The 20,406-nt window shown below is 35.1% G+C and overlaps 1 protein-coding gene across 1 annotated transcript in view; it reads left to right on the top strand.

Annotated features, from left to right (window-relative positions):
- Positions 1-19,967, top strand: part of DHX15 (DEAH-box helicase 15) — a 52,830-nt gene extending 32,863 nt beyond the window's left edge. Inside the window, exons 7-14 of the mRNA XM_019928407.3 lie at positions 6,563-6,649; positions 7,662-7,811; positions 8,218-8,326; positions 8,839-9,030; positions 11,915-12,037; positions 16,292-16,482; positions 18,020-18,189; positions 19,401-19,967. Of these exons, the coding sequence (XP_019783966.1) occupies positions 6,563-6,649; positions 7,662-7,811; positions 8,218-8,326; positions 8,839-9,030; positions 11,915-12,037; positions 16,292-16,482; positions 18,020-18,189; positions 19,401-19,518 (1,140 nt within the window). The 3' untranslated portion in view covers positions 19,519-19,967. The remainder of the gene's footprint in view (positions 1-6,562; positions 6,650-7,661; positions 7,812-8,217; positions 8,327-8,838; positions 9,031-11,914; positions 12,038-16,291; positions 16,483-18,019; positions 18,190-19,400) is intronic.
- The last annotated feature ends 439 nt before the right edge of the window (positions 19,968-20,406 follow it).

The raw sequence follows: 20,406 nt of genomic DNA, 5'->3' as shown, positions 1-20,406 counted from the left end.
TCATTATGTTCAATTATTGCAATTATTTTTGTCAGTGCTGTCTCTAGAATATGTTTTAAAATATTTTCTGTTTATGTGCATTCAGAACTTTGGGGGACAGTTTTAAGTGATAACTTTAGTATATAATTTTGAAGTTGATTTGTTGACTGAAAAGTACTCATTCTCTGTGGAGTTTTTAACTTCACTCTTTGTCAATGGATGTATATAAAAATAGCTGTTTCGTAAACATTTTCTGTAGTAAAGAGGAGTTAGAGTTAGTACATCCTCCAGGCAGGTGATTTAATTTTCTCTTGAAATCATGTACACTTTGTGTTATCTGCATTCGTTTTAATTTTAAAATGGTGTTTTTATTTATCTTTGAGTAAAATTGGCTTACAGCAAGATTTGCCATGTTTGTCTTTTCATGTAGTTCTCTTCATTCCATTTTGAGTTACTTTGAGAACTATTGGGCCCACACATTAAAACTTACTTCATATCTGAGCTCTTCGCTCTGTTAATACTAGTATATTGGAAATTTAGGTTCAGTCTGGTGTCAGTCCAGTACATGGTACATTTTGTAGACTCTACAGCCAAAGCCCATGGAATAGAATGAGTTGTTTGGTTTTTAAAACTATTGCTTTTCATGTTCTTATAAATCCTAGGATATTTAGGAGAATTTTGTCTTTCTGAAAAGAGTGATTCAGCAGCAGTTGGATATATGTGTGATGGCCACAGATGTTGAGGGGAGGCCATTGGAGTTCCCAGGGCTTGGACTCACCTTGGGATCCCATCTCAGGCTTTTAATTCAGAATCAAAACTAAGGGCCACAGTGCTATTTCATCATCCACTAATGATGTTTCATTCAGCTAAAGCTATAGGATCTCTTGTTGGGAAATCATGTTATCTCCTGGCGTGAGTCAGCTTCATCTTAGAGGTTGAGAAGAGGGCTGTCATGGCCTCCCTGGATGATCCCAGGGGAGGGAGGACTTCCCTTGGCAATTGGTGCATTATTCTTTATGAGGAAAGACACATTGGACCCCAGCATGTTTAAGGGAAAGTGAACAATTTTTATAGAAGTTTATAGAGGAGGATTCACCCAGCAAATCATGTATTTTGAAGCTGGTCAGGGAAGGTAGGAGTGCCAGCTGAAACCCTGAGACTGTTGAAATGCACTAAGGCCAAGCAGTGACTGGCAGGCGAGATGAGCAAGTGACCATCAGACCCAGGGCTTGGCAGGTTCAGTTAGAATAGAAGAAAGGATTGGTGGGATTGTGGGAAAAGAAGAAGGGTAAGAATTAAGATGCACACAGGTTACATGAGGGAATGTGGGTGGATACCAGAACAGTAAGAACTGGTATTCAGTTGCTATTTTCCTGTTCTCTTTTTTAAATGCTACAACTTTGGTAATATCCTATTTATATTATAAAACAAAGAACTAGAGGCCAAGGCTTGATTCTTTTGTCATGAATTCATTAATTAAACATAACTGCCAGTTACTAGAATGGGACTTTCATTCAAGAGTGCTGTCACTGACTGATACAATTCATTTAAAATTACAGGGAGGGATAAATTGGGCATTGGGATTGACATATACACACTATTATATATAAAATAGATAACTAATAAGGACCTACTGTATAGCACAGGGAGCTCAATACTCTGTAATGACCTATATGGGAAAAGAATCTAAAAAAGAGTGGAGATATATATATATATGTAAACTGTACAGCAGAAAGTAACTCAGTGTTGTAAATCAACCATACTCCAATTTAAAAAAATATAAAGAGTGTGACAAAGCACAAAAATAAGTAGATAAATAAAATTACATAGGAACATTTAGGGGTTTACAGTCTGCTTCCAGTGTGAAACAAAATACTATTTGATTCATGTTTTTGTTAAATTACTTTATATTCGAGCACGTTTTGTAAGGTAGTACCTTATTATCTTACTCATTGTATTAATTTATGCAAAATAGGGTTCCTAATAGGATTGTGGTAAAACTAATAACAAAACAGCTTTTTAGTACTCAAGTTTTTAAATGTAGGCTATATTAAACGTAATCTTTTATGGGCACTGGGTACTTAACCAGTATTCCTTTTACAAATAGTTACTGAGTTCTTTTTATGTGGACTTGCAACATAACACCAATGGTAAACTTTCAAGTTTTTAATCAGGAAAGGTTGACGGCTTCCCTGGTGGCGCAGTGGTTAAGAATCCGCCTGCCAATGCAGGGGACACAGGTTCGAGCCCTGTTCCGGGAAGATCCCACATGCTGCAGAGCAACTAAGCCCGTGTGCCACAATTACTGAGTCTGCGCTCTAGAGCCCGCGAGCCACAACTACTGAGCCTGCGCTCTAGAGCCCCAGAGCCACAACTACTGAAGCCCGCGTGCCTAGAGCCCATGCTCCGCAACAAGAGAAGCCACCACAATGAGAAGCCTGCGCAACGCAATGAGAGTAGCCCCCGTTTGCTGCAACTAGAGAAAGCCCACGTGCAGCAATGAAGACCCAACACAGCCAAAAATAAATAAATAAATAAATTGTTTTAAAAGAAAGGTTGAGAATGCAATTCATAAATTTATGTGAGGGTGGAGACTGTTACCTGTTTTGATCATGCTTGACATTTGTTCAAATATTTGACTTTAAGCTAAAGCTACAGTAGTTTTGTACATGCATGAAAGTTTACTCATCAGTAAGTCACTTGTATGCATTTTTTGACTAAGACTTATAGCTGCTGTTTTATGTAGATTTGGTGTTATTAAAATCCAGCAACTATTATTGTTTTTATTTAGTTTTCATTAATTTTGTCCATACAAATAGCTGATTTTTCTGTAGCTTATCTTAGAGTTTACTAATTAACAGTGTATGCTCAGAGCATTCATTGCTCAATATAAAAGAGAAATGGCCCTTATGGTGATGGCTCTGTAGTTTTAAAGAGAGGCTTAATAATACACTCTCTGAAGATAACTTAGTGTGGTGCTGCTGGGACATTTACAAACAAGCTAATGTCCTCACTGAATTGGAGACTCCCACCGAGTTCCCTAGGGACTAAAAATCCAAATTTGTTTAACCTAACTGCATTACTGAGTCCAAATAGAATTCAAGTAGAGCAACTCAAGTACTTTGAAATGGAATTACTGAAATAAATCAACGTGGATTCCATTAGAAGGCAGATTATTGAGGAGGAAAGGGATAAATCTAGCTGAGAGTTTATTCTTAACACATACAATATAAAAAGATTAGAATTGGCATCGCCAGACTTTTTGTCATAATGTTTATTCTATATATGGGGTTATTTACCTGAAATAATTCCTTTGCAAGTGAGGTTTGAACACTCTTTAAGACACTTTGAACACTTATTTGCAAGCTACAGTCTAGAAAGCTTATAACGTATATATTCCTGTCAGTAATATGTAAGTCCCTTGACAAATTCAGTATCACTGTGTTATGACCACTTCCTAATTAGATCATGTGCCACTTAACACATTTAGAACATACTTAGGGCTTGCCTCACTCACCCCACTGCTAAGGTTCCAAGACAGCTAGATAACTTTTATCATCTCATTTATTTCTCTATTCTTTTGTAATCTGTGGGTGTGTATGTTTTATTTAGCCTTAGTTAGTATTGTTTATCCAGCTCTAGTGGTAGAGTCAGTAGAAATACCTCCCTCAGAGTTGTACAATTTGTTATATGATTGTTCCCCTTTTTTGTCCCAAAACCCACCTCTCATAGGGTAGGTAGGTCCTACTCAAAAAAAAGTTTTTATCACCTTAAAGCTTTTCTTTGGAAAAAGTCTAAAGACCATGCTTCTCTAGGTGTTTTTATGCTTGTATTTCAGAGTGTGACTTTGGGATGGCAGTTGACTTTATCATCAGTAATGACACGGAGCTTGTCAAAGTTGGTGTAATCACCTGATTCTTAAACACTTGTGAAATCACACATCCACACCACTTTATAAGGTGTTGTATGATTTGTCACACACACACCCAGAGAAGACACATGAACACCAAGTGAAATTATTTGGTGGACAAAAATTGTTTTTAAATAACTCAAAGGGTTAATCACATCAATACATTTTTATTACATTGAGTATATTTTGTTCTATTAGAAATATGTGAAATTTTTTTTCCCCCAAAATGTGTTTTAAACATCTATCTAGAAGTACAACATATATCCATAATGGCAACCATTTTCACCCCAGAATAACAGAAAATTACAAGACCTCTTATGTAATCACAGGCATGTAGTTTGTGATTCTGTATAGTTTTAAGGGCTTTCCACATTATCTAAGTTTATATCTTAAAACTCTGTCTCAGCTAGACTAGTATACAAGAGTTATAAAAGGAAATTAAAGCTTGGGGGTGTTAAAACCTCTCCACTCTTACTTAGCTATTTAGGTTTGATTCCTGGCTTTGCCACCTACCCCTGCTCCTTCCACTACAACACACTGACTTTGTAGAAGAATATTAAATAAACTCTGGTTGTATTTATTTAAGTTCACCTGTTAACCTTGTTTATGCTTGCTTCAGCTCTAATTATTGAATGTGCGTGTCTTCAAAATGTTCTGGAAAATATATTTCATTAAGCATCAAACCACTTATGGTTTATTGTCCATTTGCTAGTTAGTAGTCTTTTCAACTGACCAATGCACAAAGGGAGTGTTTTTGTCTTAGACATGCAAGTGATTCTAAAATATTATCCTGTTAGTGATGTTCTAGTAATCTTTTTTTAATATATAAAAATTTATTTTATTTATTTATTTTTGGCTGCGTTGGGTCTTCGTTGCTGTGCGTGGGCTTTCTCTGGTTGCGGCGAGCGGGGGCTACTCTTAGTTATGGTGCTTGGGCTTCTCATTGCGGTGGCTTCTCTTGTTGAAGAGCACGGGCTCTAGGCACATGGGCTTCAGTAGTTTTGGCTCGCAGGCTCTAGAGTGCAGGCTCAGTAGCTGTGGCACACAGGCTTAGTTGCTCCGCGGCATTCTAGTAATCTTTTAAACCTCCAAGATTTCCTGGCAGTGTGAGTCCTTTCTTACATGTGCCTATGGGCATTCTTGTCCACATGCTCTCTCGTTTAAGCCGAACCTTCTATTTCTAGTGCTCTTCCCTTCCCTCTTGTGGGTAGATCCCACCTTACCTTCAACAACTCTCCTAAACGCCATTTTCTCGGTAAGTTTTCATTGTCTTCACTTTGGAAATAAACACTTTAAAAATCTTAGAGCGCTTTTTTTTTTTTTTTTTTTTTGTGGTGTACGCGGGCCTCTCACTGTTGTGGCCTCTCCCGTTGCGGAGCACAGGCTCCAGACGCGCAGGCTCAGTGGACATGGCTCACGGACCTAGCCTAGCGGCATGTGGGATCTTCCCGGACCAGGGCACGAACCCGTGTCCCCTGCATTGGCAGGCGGACTCTCAACCACTGCACCACCAGGGAAACCTTACAGCCCATTTTTGATGTCATTACACTTCCTCTCCACCTCTAATGTTTCTTTACAAACTGTAAAAGCTTTAAGAGCAGACTCTGATCTATCTTCTGTGTAAACTGCTTGTATATACACGTATCTCCTACTTAATGGCAGCAATCTGTTCCCAAAATGAGATGTTTTGGGGAAAATAATAATGAGGATCCCATTTTCCCATTGTTTAAAAAGAAAAATTATGTAACATGTCATTCTCAAGCCCCTAATCTTCTAAAACCTGTTTAAAATACAGTAAAACACCCACATGAAAAAGCAAGCTATCATGTTAGTATGTAAATGCTTTAAACATTATTCCCTGTCAATAAAAAGTTAAAATGATTAACAGTTTCCTTGTATGCAGTGACACCCCCTTTGAGACTATACACTTTACAAAACATCCACGTTCTGTTCTGATGATCTGCAAATTCTTGGATTCTAACTTGAGGTTTTCATCCCTATGTGCCATTTTGTTTAAAATACTGAGTTGAGTTTTGGTGATACAAAGTTTTCCTTTGTCAATGTTGCCTGAAAATATTGAAAGATTTACATGTTGTGTGGAGTTTGGATATTAACAAAGGAGTGTTCTCTCAGGGAGACATTCTGTGAGGTAAGCTTATATTGATTTATTGATAATTTTCTTTTGATGTTCTTCTGCTATTTGAATAATCAAAACATGATGTGATTGAGTAATAACCTGAAGATTTTTTGTTGAAAAAGGAAGGTACTATGATGAGCTTAATGAAACTTTGAATTCTTTTTTTTTTTTTTGCGGTATGCGGGCCTCTCACTGTTGTGGCCTCTCCCGTTGCGGAGCACAGGCTCTGGACGCACAGGCTCAGCGGCCATGGCTCACGGGCCCAGCCGCTCCGCGGCATGTGGGATCTTCCCAGACCGGGGCACGAACCCGTGTCCCTTGCATCGGCAGGCGGACTCTCAACCACTGCACCACCAGGGAAGCCCTGAATTCTTAAATATTCGTCTTTATATAGCATTGGTCATTAAAGATCAAACCTTATTTCTGGTTTATTTAGTGGGTTGTAACTGATTGTTTAGTGAAAGTTAATGCTAATCTTACTATTTGAATTGTACTTGGCCGGTAGTATAAGTTAAGTACTCTTTATTTCTTAACAGGTTGTTGTGTCAACTAACATTGCAGAGACATCTTTGACAATAGATGGTGTGGTATTTGTGATTGATCCTGGATTTGCGAAACAAAAGGTACGTATTTTGTACTACTTTAGTACTTTATAAATTAGTATTAGTTTAACAGTACTTACTGCTTACTCATTTAATGGCTTAAATTTACTTTTTAGAATTATTTTCCAGTTTGTGTTTCATTTTCAGACTTCTGAGATATGAACTCTTTGTGTTCTAGCTGGCTTTCACATACTAAGCCCATGTTTAATGTTTAACCCTAGGCTTCTTTTCGGTTGCATTGTTTTCTTTGTTTCTTTGTAGTGATGGTGAGTGTTCTGTATGTGAGTGTATGTTCATGTAAGGAGTATGGTGGTAGTAATAAATACAGGATTGATTATCATAACCTGCATATCAGTCACTCCCCAACTAAATTAGAGTTTCTATGTGCCAGGCACAGTACTTGAATAAAAAGTACTATGTTAACCCCTAGTTTAACAGTACTGAATACCAAGCACTTTTACCAAATGAAGTGACTGCTCAGTAAATAAATAAACTATGTTTTATAATTTAAAGATCTTTGATTGCATTTGATTACATTTTATAAGTATAATTGGGAGAATTCATTGTACATAGTATTCATGTTTTTGATAGAAAACTGTCCTTTAAACTGGCAGCATATAACTGACTTCTTCTGGACTAAGTTCAAAATAGTTTTCTTAATGTCCAAGGTGTTGAAATTGACAGGTTCTTTTCAGGCAAAAACCTTCAGCACAATCCACTATATAAGAGTAAGGTAAAGCTGAAATTATTTTAAATTAGGAAGAGTAAAGATGATATAAGCTATCTGTGTGTTAGATAAGAGACTTTTCACGTTAGTTTGGGTCTCTCAAAATGTTGGAGACAGAATACCTGAAAGAAAGTTAAGGAGTAAAGACGATGAATTTTGTTTCTGTCCCAGCATGGTTTATCGTGGTCATCAGTACTACTTTGTTTATTTTGGGGTTAGCTGTGGGCTTTGGATACTTCTGTTAGATCACAGTTTTGTGTTTAACTGAAGGAAGAATCATTCTTAATGTTATTTCCATTCCAATAGGTATATAATCCTCGAATCAGAGTCGAGTCCCTTTTAGTGACAGCCATTAGTAAAGCTTCAGCTCAGCAAAGGGCTGGTCGAGCTGGACGAACCAGACCTGGGAAGTGCTTCAGACTTTATACAGAGAAAGCTTACAAAACAGAAATGCAGGTAAGGGTTTTACTGTGTCCTTCCTAGTGCGTTTGGAAGGTTAAGTTGAATTTGTTACCAGGAGAAAATTACTTCATTTACTTTATCTTGCCTTTTGGCACTATAATCTCTTTAGTTTTTCTGAGATTTATGGTGTAGTCTACCAATACAAATCTTTGTTACAGTTCTAAGTCTAGGTGGGCAGCAGCAGTAACGCTTCGAACCCTATAAAGATAGTTCATAGAAAGTGTCTGATTCCCTTTTAGTCTTTTTAGTCCATAAGTGTTTTTCTCCTCTCTTTAGTCAGCGGTTTAGAAGAAATGCCAAAAGTTAATAGCTGAGGGGGCAGAGAACAGATACGTTTTGCTTTTTGGAGCAAGAGGATTAAGGAATGTTTAACAGAACAAATGTTTTTGTATTTTTCTAGGATAACACCTATCCTGAGATTTTGCGTTCTAATTTAGGATCAGTTGTGTTACAATTGAAGAAACTTGGTATTGATGATTTGGTGCATTTTGATTTTATGGATCCACCAGGTATGAATTCTCAAAGCATATTTTATCAAACCTTTTAACCAAAATTGACTCTTTCTCTTCATCCTATTCAGTGTGTATATTAAATACATTTTACCTGTTTCTTACACTGTGTCAAGATAAATTTTGTGTGTTAGCATTAAAACTAAAAGAGTGACAAAAGAGCAAATTCTTTTTTTTTTTTTCCCTTCAGAATAGCTAAATTATTCTGGGAGTTATTGACAGGGCATGAAAATGAAAATTTTCCCAATTTTTTTTTGGAAGAAAAATAGTTTGATAAACACATTGTTGAGTTAACAGTTATTTAATGTACTTAGGAAGATGACAGTTTTACTATTATACAGGAAAGTTTTGCAATTTTATATGATTCATAGTTTGCTAGATCGCTGTAATTGAATTTGATGACAGTTTGAGTTTCGAGCTTTGTCCACTGTAGAATGAAAAATGAGAATGCTTATAATAATTTGTACTTTGTCACGTTTTTGCTTGTCTGTTATATTGCCTTTTCCTCCTAGCTCCTGAAACTCTGATGAGAGCCCTAGAACTTTTGAATTATCTGGCTGCTTTAAATGATGATGGAGATCTGACTGAATTGGGATCCATGATGGCTGAGTTTCCTCTAGATCCACAGCTCGCTAAAATGGTTATTGCAAGTTGTGACTACAACTGTTCTAATGAGGTCCTATCTATTACTGCTATGTTGTCAGGTAATAGAGGGAAAGGAACTAAAAAAAGCCCAGCTCTTCAAAGTTTGGGTGGACTTCACTTTTGGTTTTGTTTTCTAATATTTACTATGATAGTGGATTTTATAGGTGGTTTTAAGGGACTCATTTTGCTTCCTAAATATCTTGTAAAGTAGCTTCATAATGACATAGTATTTACAAAAGTAAATTAAGTCATTGTGCACACAGTATAGTAAAAACATGGGCTCTCTTGAGTGCAGATAAAAATCTCAATAAGAGAGTAAGTCTGAAGACATCATAACTGAGTTCTTTGGTAGGTCCATTAGTTTTGCAGTTTATTGCTAAAAGTACCAGAAGAACTTTGTTCTAGTAGCTGGCACTATTAAGTGAGCCTGAGACAAAGCAAACTGTCATTTAAGTGAGCTTTTTTTACATGTATAAATCGTACTGCAGTGGCAATCAAACATTTACTTCAAACTTAGTATCAAATAAATAGAAGTAGTAATATATAATTCTGGGTTTAAAATCTAACCTGATGGTAATTCTTTTACAATGACAGGAAAACACTTGATAAAATAAATATGTCTAATAGATAAAATGGCTTATTTTAAAAATTAGGACATTAAGCTGAACAAATACTATTGTTTTTAATAGTAACACTTAATTCATAAATAAATAGTAACTTGGAAATTAGATTTTCCAAAAAAAAGAAATACTGTTAATATAAAAATATACACTGGTTCTTGCAGCGGAAAATAGAAAACGTATTAAGTTTTTACTATCAAAGTACTCTATAATACTAGTTTCAGTACTGGGGAAAGTTGACTTCCAGTCATAGAGTGGTTTATTGGTATTATTTATAATTAAATGCCTCAAATAATTCAAAATCTTACATGTAGTTAAAGGAGGAAATTTTTAAAATTTCTAAATATAAAAATTTTGGCTTAGTTTAGATGTATATTTTAATGGTGTGAATTTTTAATTTAAGAACTAGCTAAAATGTTTTTTTTGCAGAGTTATGATTGATCAGACTCAGAGCAGATGGGCAGGGCAGTATCGAATCATTTTAATGAAATTGTAGTCTCTTGCGGAGGTGGTGGTAGGTTGTTGTCTGCCTTTTCTTATATGTTGTTTTTGCTAGATTCTCCCAGTTGTAGTTAACCCAACATTTTAGTTTTTAGAGAAAGTGTGGGGCAAGAGTTTTAACAGATTGTGTATTTGTTATCTGCCCAGTTTTTATTTTTCTAGGTTCTCTTATCAGGCATACTATACAATTACCATTGTCTGAGTTCAGAAAATTAGCTCTTAAAAAAAATTGGTCATTATGATGCAGTTGAGATCTTCCAACTACATCTCTTATTTGTACTAGTTCTACAAAACGTAGGGTTTACTGGTCATCTTTAGCACATCAAGAGAGTGAACACTTATGTGCAGCAGTTATTAAGCATGGCATTTGTGGGGGAAAACGTTATTAAAGTGTGAGGAAGAAGTCACGGAACTGAAACAGTTTGCTGAGCTTGTAATGCTTTGTTTTCCATTTAAATAGTTTCTGAAGTTTTTGGGTCCTGATATAAATAGTACAAATCAGGGGCCTTATGGAGTGCTTCTTATACCCAATATTTAACTCTGGTAGCTAGTTCACATTAACTTTCACAGCTATGAGAGGTTTCTGTACTTTTATTTATTACCTTGCTTCAGTTACATTAAGCAAGACTTAGTATTTACTGTGATTATGTGTCATTGTCTCTATTTGGCTTCTTTGGAATCATTTTAAAGGGGAAACTGTATGGCAAAGAGTAATTGATACTGTATTTGATCTCACTGTCGATTATTCCCATTATCTTCTATCTGAACTGATAATTTATAATTTTTTTTTATTGACAAAGTTTTAAGAGCTTTAAAAATGTGTTCACAAAGTCCCAAGTTGTTAAGTCTTTTTATTTTCATACTGCTATTACGACTATGGAATTGCTAAAGTGAATGAAGGAAAGTTGTATTTCAAAAAATATAGTGCACGCTTTGTATGTAACAACTTAAAGTTTTATGTGAATTAATATTGAGGCTCTAAACAAATACTGTAGTTATATATTTTGATGACCCTTGAAATAATGACCGTTTCAGACTAATTGTCAACTTTTAAAATATTGGATTCTGCTTTTATATTGAAGTCTTCAAATACAGTTTAAAAAAAGAACTTGGGACTTTATTTTCTAATCTTTCTTAAAATGCTGGAAAACCAGGCCGAATATTCCCAGCCTTTTTGAATTTTCTTAATTCAGAGGCGGTTTAACCTTCCACCACTACTGCTATCATCAAAACCCAAGATTTCATGATATTTTTTATGTTTACATATGCTTCTGCTCACCAGTGCTAATAGTGATACCCACCAGTTGGTAATAGCCACAGCACTAGGGAAGAATTACAATAGAAATGTGGCAGTACACTGGTTGGAAAGTTGTTTTTAGCCCTGCAGTGGGCAAGTATAGCTTCATCACTTTCATAACCATTCAGTGGATTCAATGGATGGCCTTTTAAAAAATTATATTTAGCTAAAAGGCTATTAACACCGTAATTCTGGCTATTGGTAGAGCTATCGGCACTGGTTTTTGAAATGAGTTGAGCTTCCTAGTATCTTGATGGCCTTCAGAATAGCTGTTTTGATGCCTACTTTTAGATCTAGTTAAAAATAATCAGGTACTCTGTAGCTTTGAAACCCTCTTGTCTTACAGATGTGGTTAGGTGTTGATGTACCAAATCAAGGTAGTAAACAGTCCAAGATGCAGTTGGAGGCCATCCTGCCCTGCCCTATGCTCTGTGAACTGACCTAGCTAGGCCTTGTTCCTCTATCTGTGAATGCGTGACTCATCGATATGGGCGTTTGTGTTGGGCCCATACCAACCTTGTTTAGTCCCACAGTGTTTTGTTCGCCCCACGGAGGCCAAGAAAGCCGCAGATGAGGCCAAGATGAGATTTGCCCACATAGATGGAGATCATCTGACACTGCTGAATGTCTACCACGCTTTTAAACAAAGTAAGTGTAAATTAGATTGAAGGCACTCTTTTGTCTAAATGTCACTTGCAGCATATAAGATGTTTCTTCATCGCACTTTCATTTATTATCCGTGACAACTTTACATTAGAAACCCAGAGATCCTTTAGAAAAAAACTCATGACTATCATTTAAAATAGAAATTGCCCATCTTTTCCAGAGTTGTTTACTTTTATAATCAGGGAAAAAGCACTGGAAACCTGGAAAATACAGAGAAATAAAGATAAAATACTTGTATAAAATTTACCATGAACATACAGATTTTGATATACTTTTGTTTTAATTTTGCATTTTTTGTGAATGGTTTTGTATTATAGAATTATTACTGTCTAATATTTTTACTAATAAATAGCTCTTACAAAAGAGTAAACTAACAAAATAGAAATACAAGCTATAAATGTGAATGACCATTCTCCGGCTATAAGTGGTCCATAAACATGAGGAGGAAATTCACCTCTACTTGTAGTTCAATGAATGCATTGTTATTGAGAGGTGCCATTTTCTCACCTATAAAATTGGCAAAGGTTAAAGAAAAATAGTCTTTAGTTGTGTGGGAGTGGGTTTAGTGGAGCAGTCTTACACCAGAGCTGGGAATGTAAATTTATGTTATGTTTATGAAAAGCAGTAGATTTTATGTTACCAAGAACCTTAACAAACTCAAACCCTTTGACCCAGAGATAATCTGTGAGATTTTCTTTTAGTATTCTGTGGACAGAGATATGTTTCAAGTTTTTTATCCCACAGTTACCTATCATAGTAAGGGAAAATGGAAACTACCTAAATGCCCACCAGTAGAAAGATGGTTCAGTGATTTATGCTATAGCAACGTGATGAAATATTGTTCTAGCTTTATATTGTTTTCAGAGAATATTTAGCAACATGAAAAACATTTTCCAGTTATTTGAAAACAAGGAAACATAGTGGTAATAATACAGTTATTGCTAGATGCTTTTGTTGGAATGCACTATTTATAAAAATTAAATGAGAGGAAAATGTAAAGGGGAAAAAATGTGGAAATAATTGCAATAGATTCTGAAAGTATTTGATTTCTACATATCGGTAGGTTAACCTGTTGGGTGATACGTTATCAGAGACTGATAGCCCTACATCACCCTTTTCCAGGAATGTGGTGTCTTCAATCACTCTGAAAGTTTGTGGTTTCTGCTGATAAGAATTTAGTTTCCTAATTTATTATATAGACATTCAAATTTTGCACTCCTTGTTTTATTTGAATCTCATTTTTATTTCTCAAAAAATCCTATTTACACTCTTAAAATAGTCTGTTGACTTTGGCACATCTCTTTGGGGATAGGGGTGAATTTATTCATTCAGGGTCCAGAAGTGCTAGAGGGCCAGTATGAGGAACAAGGACCTTAGCAGCCAAATTGCACATCTGTGTCTTACACACGAACTCTGATATGAGTTGATAGAATTGATGAATATCAGATAAGGAAAAGGTAGAGAGTCCTTCTCTTCCTGGATCTGAGAAATTTGGGGCAGATGAGGTAAATGAAAAGTAATTGAGAAACAGATGAAGGCCAATACATAGTTTACGTCAGAAAATTTATTTTATCCTTCTTGTGTCCAAAGTATTGGTAATGCATAATGTTAAAGCCTTTATTCCTGATGGGATAGATCAATTCAAGAAATACACTATATTCCTGTTGTGGTGCGAACTGTATTGCATGCTAGTTGATAACTGTGTGACCACCAGACACGTAACTTGTTAACAGATTGTGATAACTGCCTTGAGAAGGAGCAGATTCACATCCATCTTGGTTCTCAGAATCCCTTGACGTTATTAAGGTACTGTTTTAAGTGGAAATGAAAAGATTTCTGTAGGAGCAGCATGGTTTTTTAACCCTATTTCTCTCACAGGACATTTTAATTCTTTTAAAATCAGGTTGTATTATTTTGTCATTTAAGCTTTTGATGATAACTAGCACAGCATTGTATTTCATAGTTTGGTTTGAAAATGAAATTTAAGATTTATAGTGGAACTGTGTGTTTTCATTTTTACATATAAATGTAACATTACAGTATCTTAGAGGAGTTTTAAGATTTAAATGATAAAATTGCTAAAGAATGCTTGTGCTTTATACACATATTTGGTAGTTGGGAACTTTCTAGGAAAATATTGAACAGTAGGTACCTATACAAGCTTTCTCCTACCCATTCTGAGCAGAGGGAGTGTCATGAAGTAGAATGGGAACATCTGCTCACTAGATAGATGATCTTTTTCTACTAAATGCTTTTCACTGCCATAGGGATGGTAAGCTGTTGGTTAGTTTTAGACCTTTTCCTCGATACGCTTTTCTTAATAAGGTCAAAGGAAACAGAATGACTGGACATTTAGCCTTTAATCACTGCCACCTTTTCAAATAAGGAGAGCTAGTCTAAAAATAACATCAAACTTTGATCTCCACATAATATTTGGACATTTCAGATCCATTTATTGAATTTGGGGTGTTTTAACTATTTTTTAAGTGATGCTGTGTTGTATTTGAAACATTGTGTATTTGCAAACTAGCAGATATTAGCAAATATTTCAGATATTAGTCAAGACGATCTATTTCATTAAAAACAATGATTGATTACATAGTAAAGATAAATTAGTCTTTATACTATTTGTTTTAACACTTGGGAAACAGAACTAGATTTAAGTTATTTTGCAGTGCCTTAATTTCTCTGTGTGTTTGTGTGTGTCTGTGCTAATGGTTTGGCTTTAGATCTTAAGAGTAGTTTCACTGTGAGAAATATATAGCTAGAATTATTTTAATAAAATGTTCCCGTGTTTAGATTTTATTCCTCCCATTTATCAAACTATTTCTCAAAAATTTAGAGACATAGTAAAACCATCAGATACTATTTGTTTATCTTGACAACTTAAAATTCCTGTTCTGTTACTCTTTAGTGTATGAATTCTGTGAAAAGTTTAGCATGTCAGAAACACTACACTCCAGATCAGAGTCTGCAAATGAACAACCCTTTTAAGAAGTCCCCCTTTTTATTGTCTGTTTCGACGTTACCTTTCATTAAGCACATACTTTCTTTGTTTCATCTCTGAAGATACTCAGTGCTTTGCTTTAAATGTCAGTATGTTCAGTTGGATACCTTTTATTTCTCATTCCAGATGGGTTAATTAATGGACATTTTAACATGTCAGGTCTTCAATTTAAAGGTCATTTACTACACCATCTATCCACCTACCCTGTTTCTGAAATGTGGCTGCATTTTGTAATGGATAAACATTTATTAATATACCTGTTGTTCCTCTGACAAACTATTAAGAATATGTGTATTATAATTCGTAGAATCCTAGAACCAAGGAGAAAGGACTATGCCAAAGATTACTGTATATCACATAGCTGGAAAAGTATCATCATAGTTGTAATATTTTAAGGACCCCCCCCCCCATTTCACAAATAACCCTCTTAGATTTATTTATCGAAGGGCCTCTGAAGTAAATAATGCAGTTTTCCGTTGTGACTTTGAGACATAAAGATGGCACTGTGTAATGTTTTACATGATGCTACAGTTTGAGCTCTTATATGAGCATCTCTAGGTTAGTTGGAAGGATTCATCAATGGAGAAAGATCCCTTTGATAATAAAATATATGTAGTGAAATTACTTGAAGTGCTTTGATATAAGCTTTGTTTATTAAACATAAGAGTGAGTGTTCCAGACATCCTTGTAACCTATGTCACTTGTATTTTAAACCACTAAGAGGTACATGGGTCACAGTAAAACTTCTAAACACTAAGTTTGGGGTGCTCTAGCTCAGGAGTAAAGCAAAGCACACAATAGTCACTTGAAGTTCATTTTTATAACTTTTAAATTGTATTTGATAGTCTTAATCTAAGCTTGTTTTTTCTTTGAAAATGAGAAAGACATGGCATTTTTCCAAATTCTCTCAACCCACCCCTGTCAGACTATCTAAAACAACCAGGTGTATGTTTATGGGTAAATAACTCAGAACAATTAAAATAGTTTATCCAAAAACCATTGTTTTGTCATTCAATAGCCAGAAACCTTAGTGCTATTTCTAATTTTGAACTTCACTCCAGATTTTTAGGAAAGTTGATAACATTGTGATTAATTTATAAAAATGATGTGGGTTATTCCCTTTTGGATTACTTAGCTTACTGTTTATAGTGATTTCCTTTTTTAATTAGATAATATACCTGTTTGGATGATTCATGTCCCTCTTATTTTCCCTCCCTCCAACTTTGTAGATCATGAATCGGTTCAGTGGTGTTATGACAACTTCATTAACTACAGGTCCCTGATGTCAGCAGACAATGTACGCCAGCAGCTATCGAGAATTATGGACAGATTTAATTTGCCTCGTCGAAGTACTGACTTTACAAGCAGGGACTATTATATTAATATAAGAAAAGCTTTGGTTACTGGGTATTTTATGCAGGTATGTGGATAATACAGAAGTGCATAATTAAATGTTTACATAATGTTTGTTTTCTATAGCAGCCCTTGGAATCCACATAAACACAAAAATTCAGTTAAAGAATGCCTATAAATATTGATCTTAAATTTTATGTCCAAATTCTTGAATGAACTGATACACTAAGAAGTTTTTACGTGTCTAAATTAATTCACTAAATGGCATGGTTAGTGATCCAGTTATATAGACATCAATTTTAGAATTACTTTTTTATTAATGGAGTCTTTAAGACACTTGGTGCTGGGAAAGCCAGGCGTGTCTTTTGATTTAAGTAATAAAGAAAAATAATTTAAAACATTTCATTTAGCTTTGTGTTTTATATTGGAGGCTGAAGTAAAACTTGTCAGGTAAATCTAGTGAGTATTTATTTTAAGGGACTTACAACAGATTATGTTTTTAAAAATGCAAAGTTTTTCTGATGAAAACAAGTCAGTCCCTTACTTGGGATGGGATTGGTTTTAGTTATCTCTTATATATCCCACTTGTTTTTTTCGTTGTCTCCTTTGGCTCTGTCTTTTAAGCAAGATGTGGCCTGCCTTAAGGCCAGATGAGCTCAATAAATAGAATGGACTTAAATGCACTCAGTCAGAATGAAAGTAGATTGGCGCATTGTCGGTATTTGAAATCAAAGCAACAGAATGTTTATTGTGGCATCTTATAAGATCTTACTAGAGTTAGGATTTTCATGCCTTGCTCTGTTATTCAAGCATTATGGATTTCTAATTCTCTTAAGATTAAAATTTATTAGAAATAGGGCATGCAGTGTAGTACCTGGCACCTAGTAGGTGCTTAGTAAATATTTATTGAATAAAATTGAGTTTATTTTCTATTATGTATTATTCATTTCTATTATTCACACATATTCTTTATGTTACTAGAGTTCTAGAATTGGAAAGGGCTATCTTCATCTGCTTTGGTATTTGTTAAATATTAGATGAGTGCCACCAATTGATGTGTTTGATTGTAGATAATTAATCTTTTAGTAGTTGTTCAGCTACCACAAAATTGTCACCTGGCATTAAGAACCTACTCTAGATGGTCTAAGGCAGGAAGGCCAAATAGTATATAGTAGGCTTTGTGGGCCCATTAGGTCCCTATTAAAACTATTCAACTCTGCCTGCCCTTGTAGCACAAAAGCAGCCTTGGACAAATGGGAATGCCTGTGTTCCAGTAAAACTTCACTGAAATGTAAATTTCACGTGATTTCCACTCCAGTGTCACCAAATGTTTCTCTTTCGAATTTTTTCCCCTAATCATTTAAAAATGTATAAAGTATTCTTAGCTGACAGGCCTTACAAACATAGGCAGTGAGTTGGATTTGGCCTGCTGTAGTTGGCTGATGCCTGCTTTTATTAGGCAGTGGTAGATAAATATAGCCATCAGATAAAAAGCAAAAGGTGAGGCTTGCTTGTCCCTAATTATATAGGTAGCTTTACACCACTTTTGTTTTGTAACTAGCACATCAGAAGTATCGTATTAATTTACTGGGTTTTGGTTTCAGGTGGCACATTTAGAACGAACAGGGCATTACTTAACTGTGAAAGATAACCAGGTGGTTCAGTTGCATCCCTCTACTGTTCTTGACCACAAGCCTGAATGGGTGCTTTATAATGAGTTTGTTCTTACAACAAAGAATTACATCCGGACGTGTACAGATATCAAGCCCGAATGGTAAGCTCAGCGCCTTTCGTTCTAAAAGTTTTCGTTACCATTTGCTCAGAATGGAATCTGAAAGGAGACTTGTTTTTCGTTTCACTCTGGGGAATTTGGTGTTTTCATCACTAAGGTATATAGTCCAGTGTATAGTTATGGGGCTTTGACCTGATGGTATGGTTACCTCTTAGAATCTTTGGTTTGATAAGAGGACAGTGAGATCGTTGGTACGGACATGGGCAGGATTTGGAGCCAAATATAAAGCTACAGTTAACTGATATCAAGAGTGTCTTTAGAGCCCTTCTCTTGCTGTTGTGATTAACTCAAGTCTTCTGGTTCCAGAAGTCAGTCAGTCTTTATATTTTATCTGTCCCACTATAATTAGCTCTCAACTGTTATTTATATGTTGGTGCTTTAGGAGCTAAGCAAGCATTAAAAACTATACCTCTTTTTGTATCATTGCATATTTGATTCACAAAATGTAATCAGAACTGACTTATTCTAAGCAAAATTACCCACCCACTTCACTAGCTCACTACCTCACTCCCTCTTGTGTCCTTTTTTTTTTCCTTTTTTGCCAGAATCTATTCTATAACTTAAGATAGGAAACGTCAGCCAAGAATGGTGGGACTGAAGCGCTTATTTTAGTTGATGTCACTTGCAATATTTCCTACACTGATTTATGACTTTTGACACTGAAATTGTGTAGGACATTATCATTTTATCTTAAATGCTTTGTTGAGAAAAAATTGTATGGCTAAACGTTAAAAAAGATTCAGTCAAGTGTATTGTTTGGGGTATAGAGTTATATTTATGGTTATTAGAACTTTGAAAATGAGAAGATCCAGTCATTTGAATACCAGGATGTTTCTTGTATAGAACCTTCAGTACTCTAACCTTAGAGAGGTTGGTCAAAATAGTGTTCTAGAGTGAAGAAATGAATGACCTTATGTTAATATCTTTGTATTAATGTAAAGAAAGGATTTTTTGTAAGAATTTATCTTTTTTTTAAGTTTATGGGAAGTCCACCATCAGAAAATTTACAGCTTATTAGAAGCATACATATCAAAAGTGGTGTTTATAAGGATTAGGCATTTGTAATTTTAACATTGATTTGGATTTGTAGGTTTGCCTTTCTTTATCAGTATATTAATGAGTAATGCCTATCCCGTTAGCAATTCCAGTACTTTAATTGTTAATTTGGTAATTTTTCCCCCCCTTCTGGACAGGTTGGTGAAAATTGCCCCTCAATATTATGACATGAGCAATTTCCCACAGTGTGAAGCAAAGAGACAGTTGGACCGCATCATTGCCAAACTGCAATCCAAGGAATATTCACAGTACTGAATTCAATGCTTAGAACTGAAGTTATTCAGAGGACAGCTTTAAAAGATGAATGAACTCAAAAGTTCAAGTTGTGCTCTTCACGTTGGTTCAATAATGGCCTTTATTTGAAAGCTTTTTAATTTTTCTTTACAGTAAATATTCCATTCTGATTTCATAAATTAAACATTTATGCCTCCCTTTTGTGTTGACACTGTAGCTCATACTGGAAAAGTCGATCAATGTTTTGCAGTTTATTGAAAGTAGTTCTATATATAACAATGTTATAAGCATTTCTTTAGAAATGGTTGAAAATGCTTCTAAAATGTGATTATCGACCATGGTATGCATGATCGTTGTAATTGTTGACATTCCTTTTAGAAGTTGTGAAATGTTACAACTTGTGCTTATGTAGACACAATCTTCTGTCTCAGTACAGAGGCACTGACTTCAATAAAGTCTATTTATACTAATTTTGGCCACAGCACTTTGATATTTTTGTTCTAGTCTCTTTAAGTATGGCTTCTTCTCTTCCCAGTGTGGGACTTTTTTTTTCTCTCCTTGAATTGTAAGTGTACTATGATTACATATTCAGCATCTTTCCACAGGGTTGCTCTTTAAAGTAGTCGTTACAGCAGTGTTTTAAAGAACATAGCTTAGCACTTTGTTAGGTCAGGATGTGATCTAATGAGATAAAGTATGTAGTTTTTACTCAGAATTGGATCCCCAAAGACAGAATAATTAAAGGATAGTTTTCTCTTCATCTTAAAGTTCGTTCCATAAGACTGATTATTTATTATTTTGTTACCACATTTTTAGCAGATGTTTTTGTTTTACTTATACCATTCTAAGCACTCTAGTCACTGAAACAAATGTTTGTATTAAATAGACAATAGGAAATGATATATTGTA

Source organism: Tursiops truncatus, chromosome 5 (assembly GCF_011762595.2).
Source record: "Tursiops truncatus isolate mTurTru1 chromosome 5, mTurTru1.mat.Y, whole genome shotgun sequence".
Taxonomy (NCBI): Eukaryota; Metazoa; Chordata; class Mammalia; order Artiodactyla; family Delphinidae; genus Tursiops; species Tursiops truncatus.
Note: the sequence above shows the minus strand (reverse complement) of the source record. Positions and strands in the feature narration are given on the sequence as shown.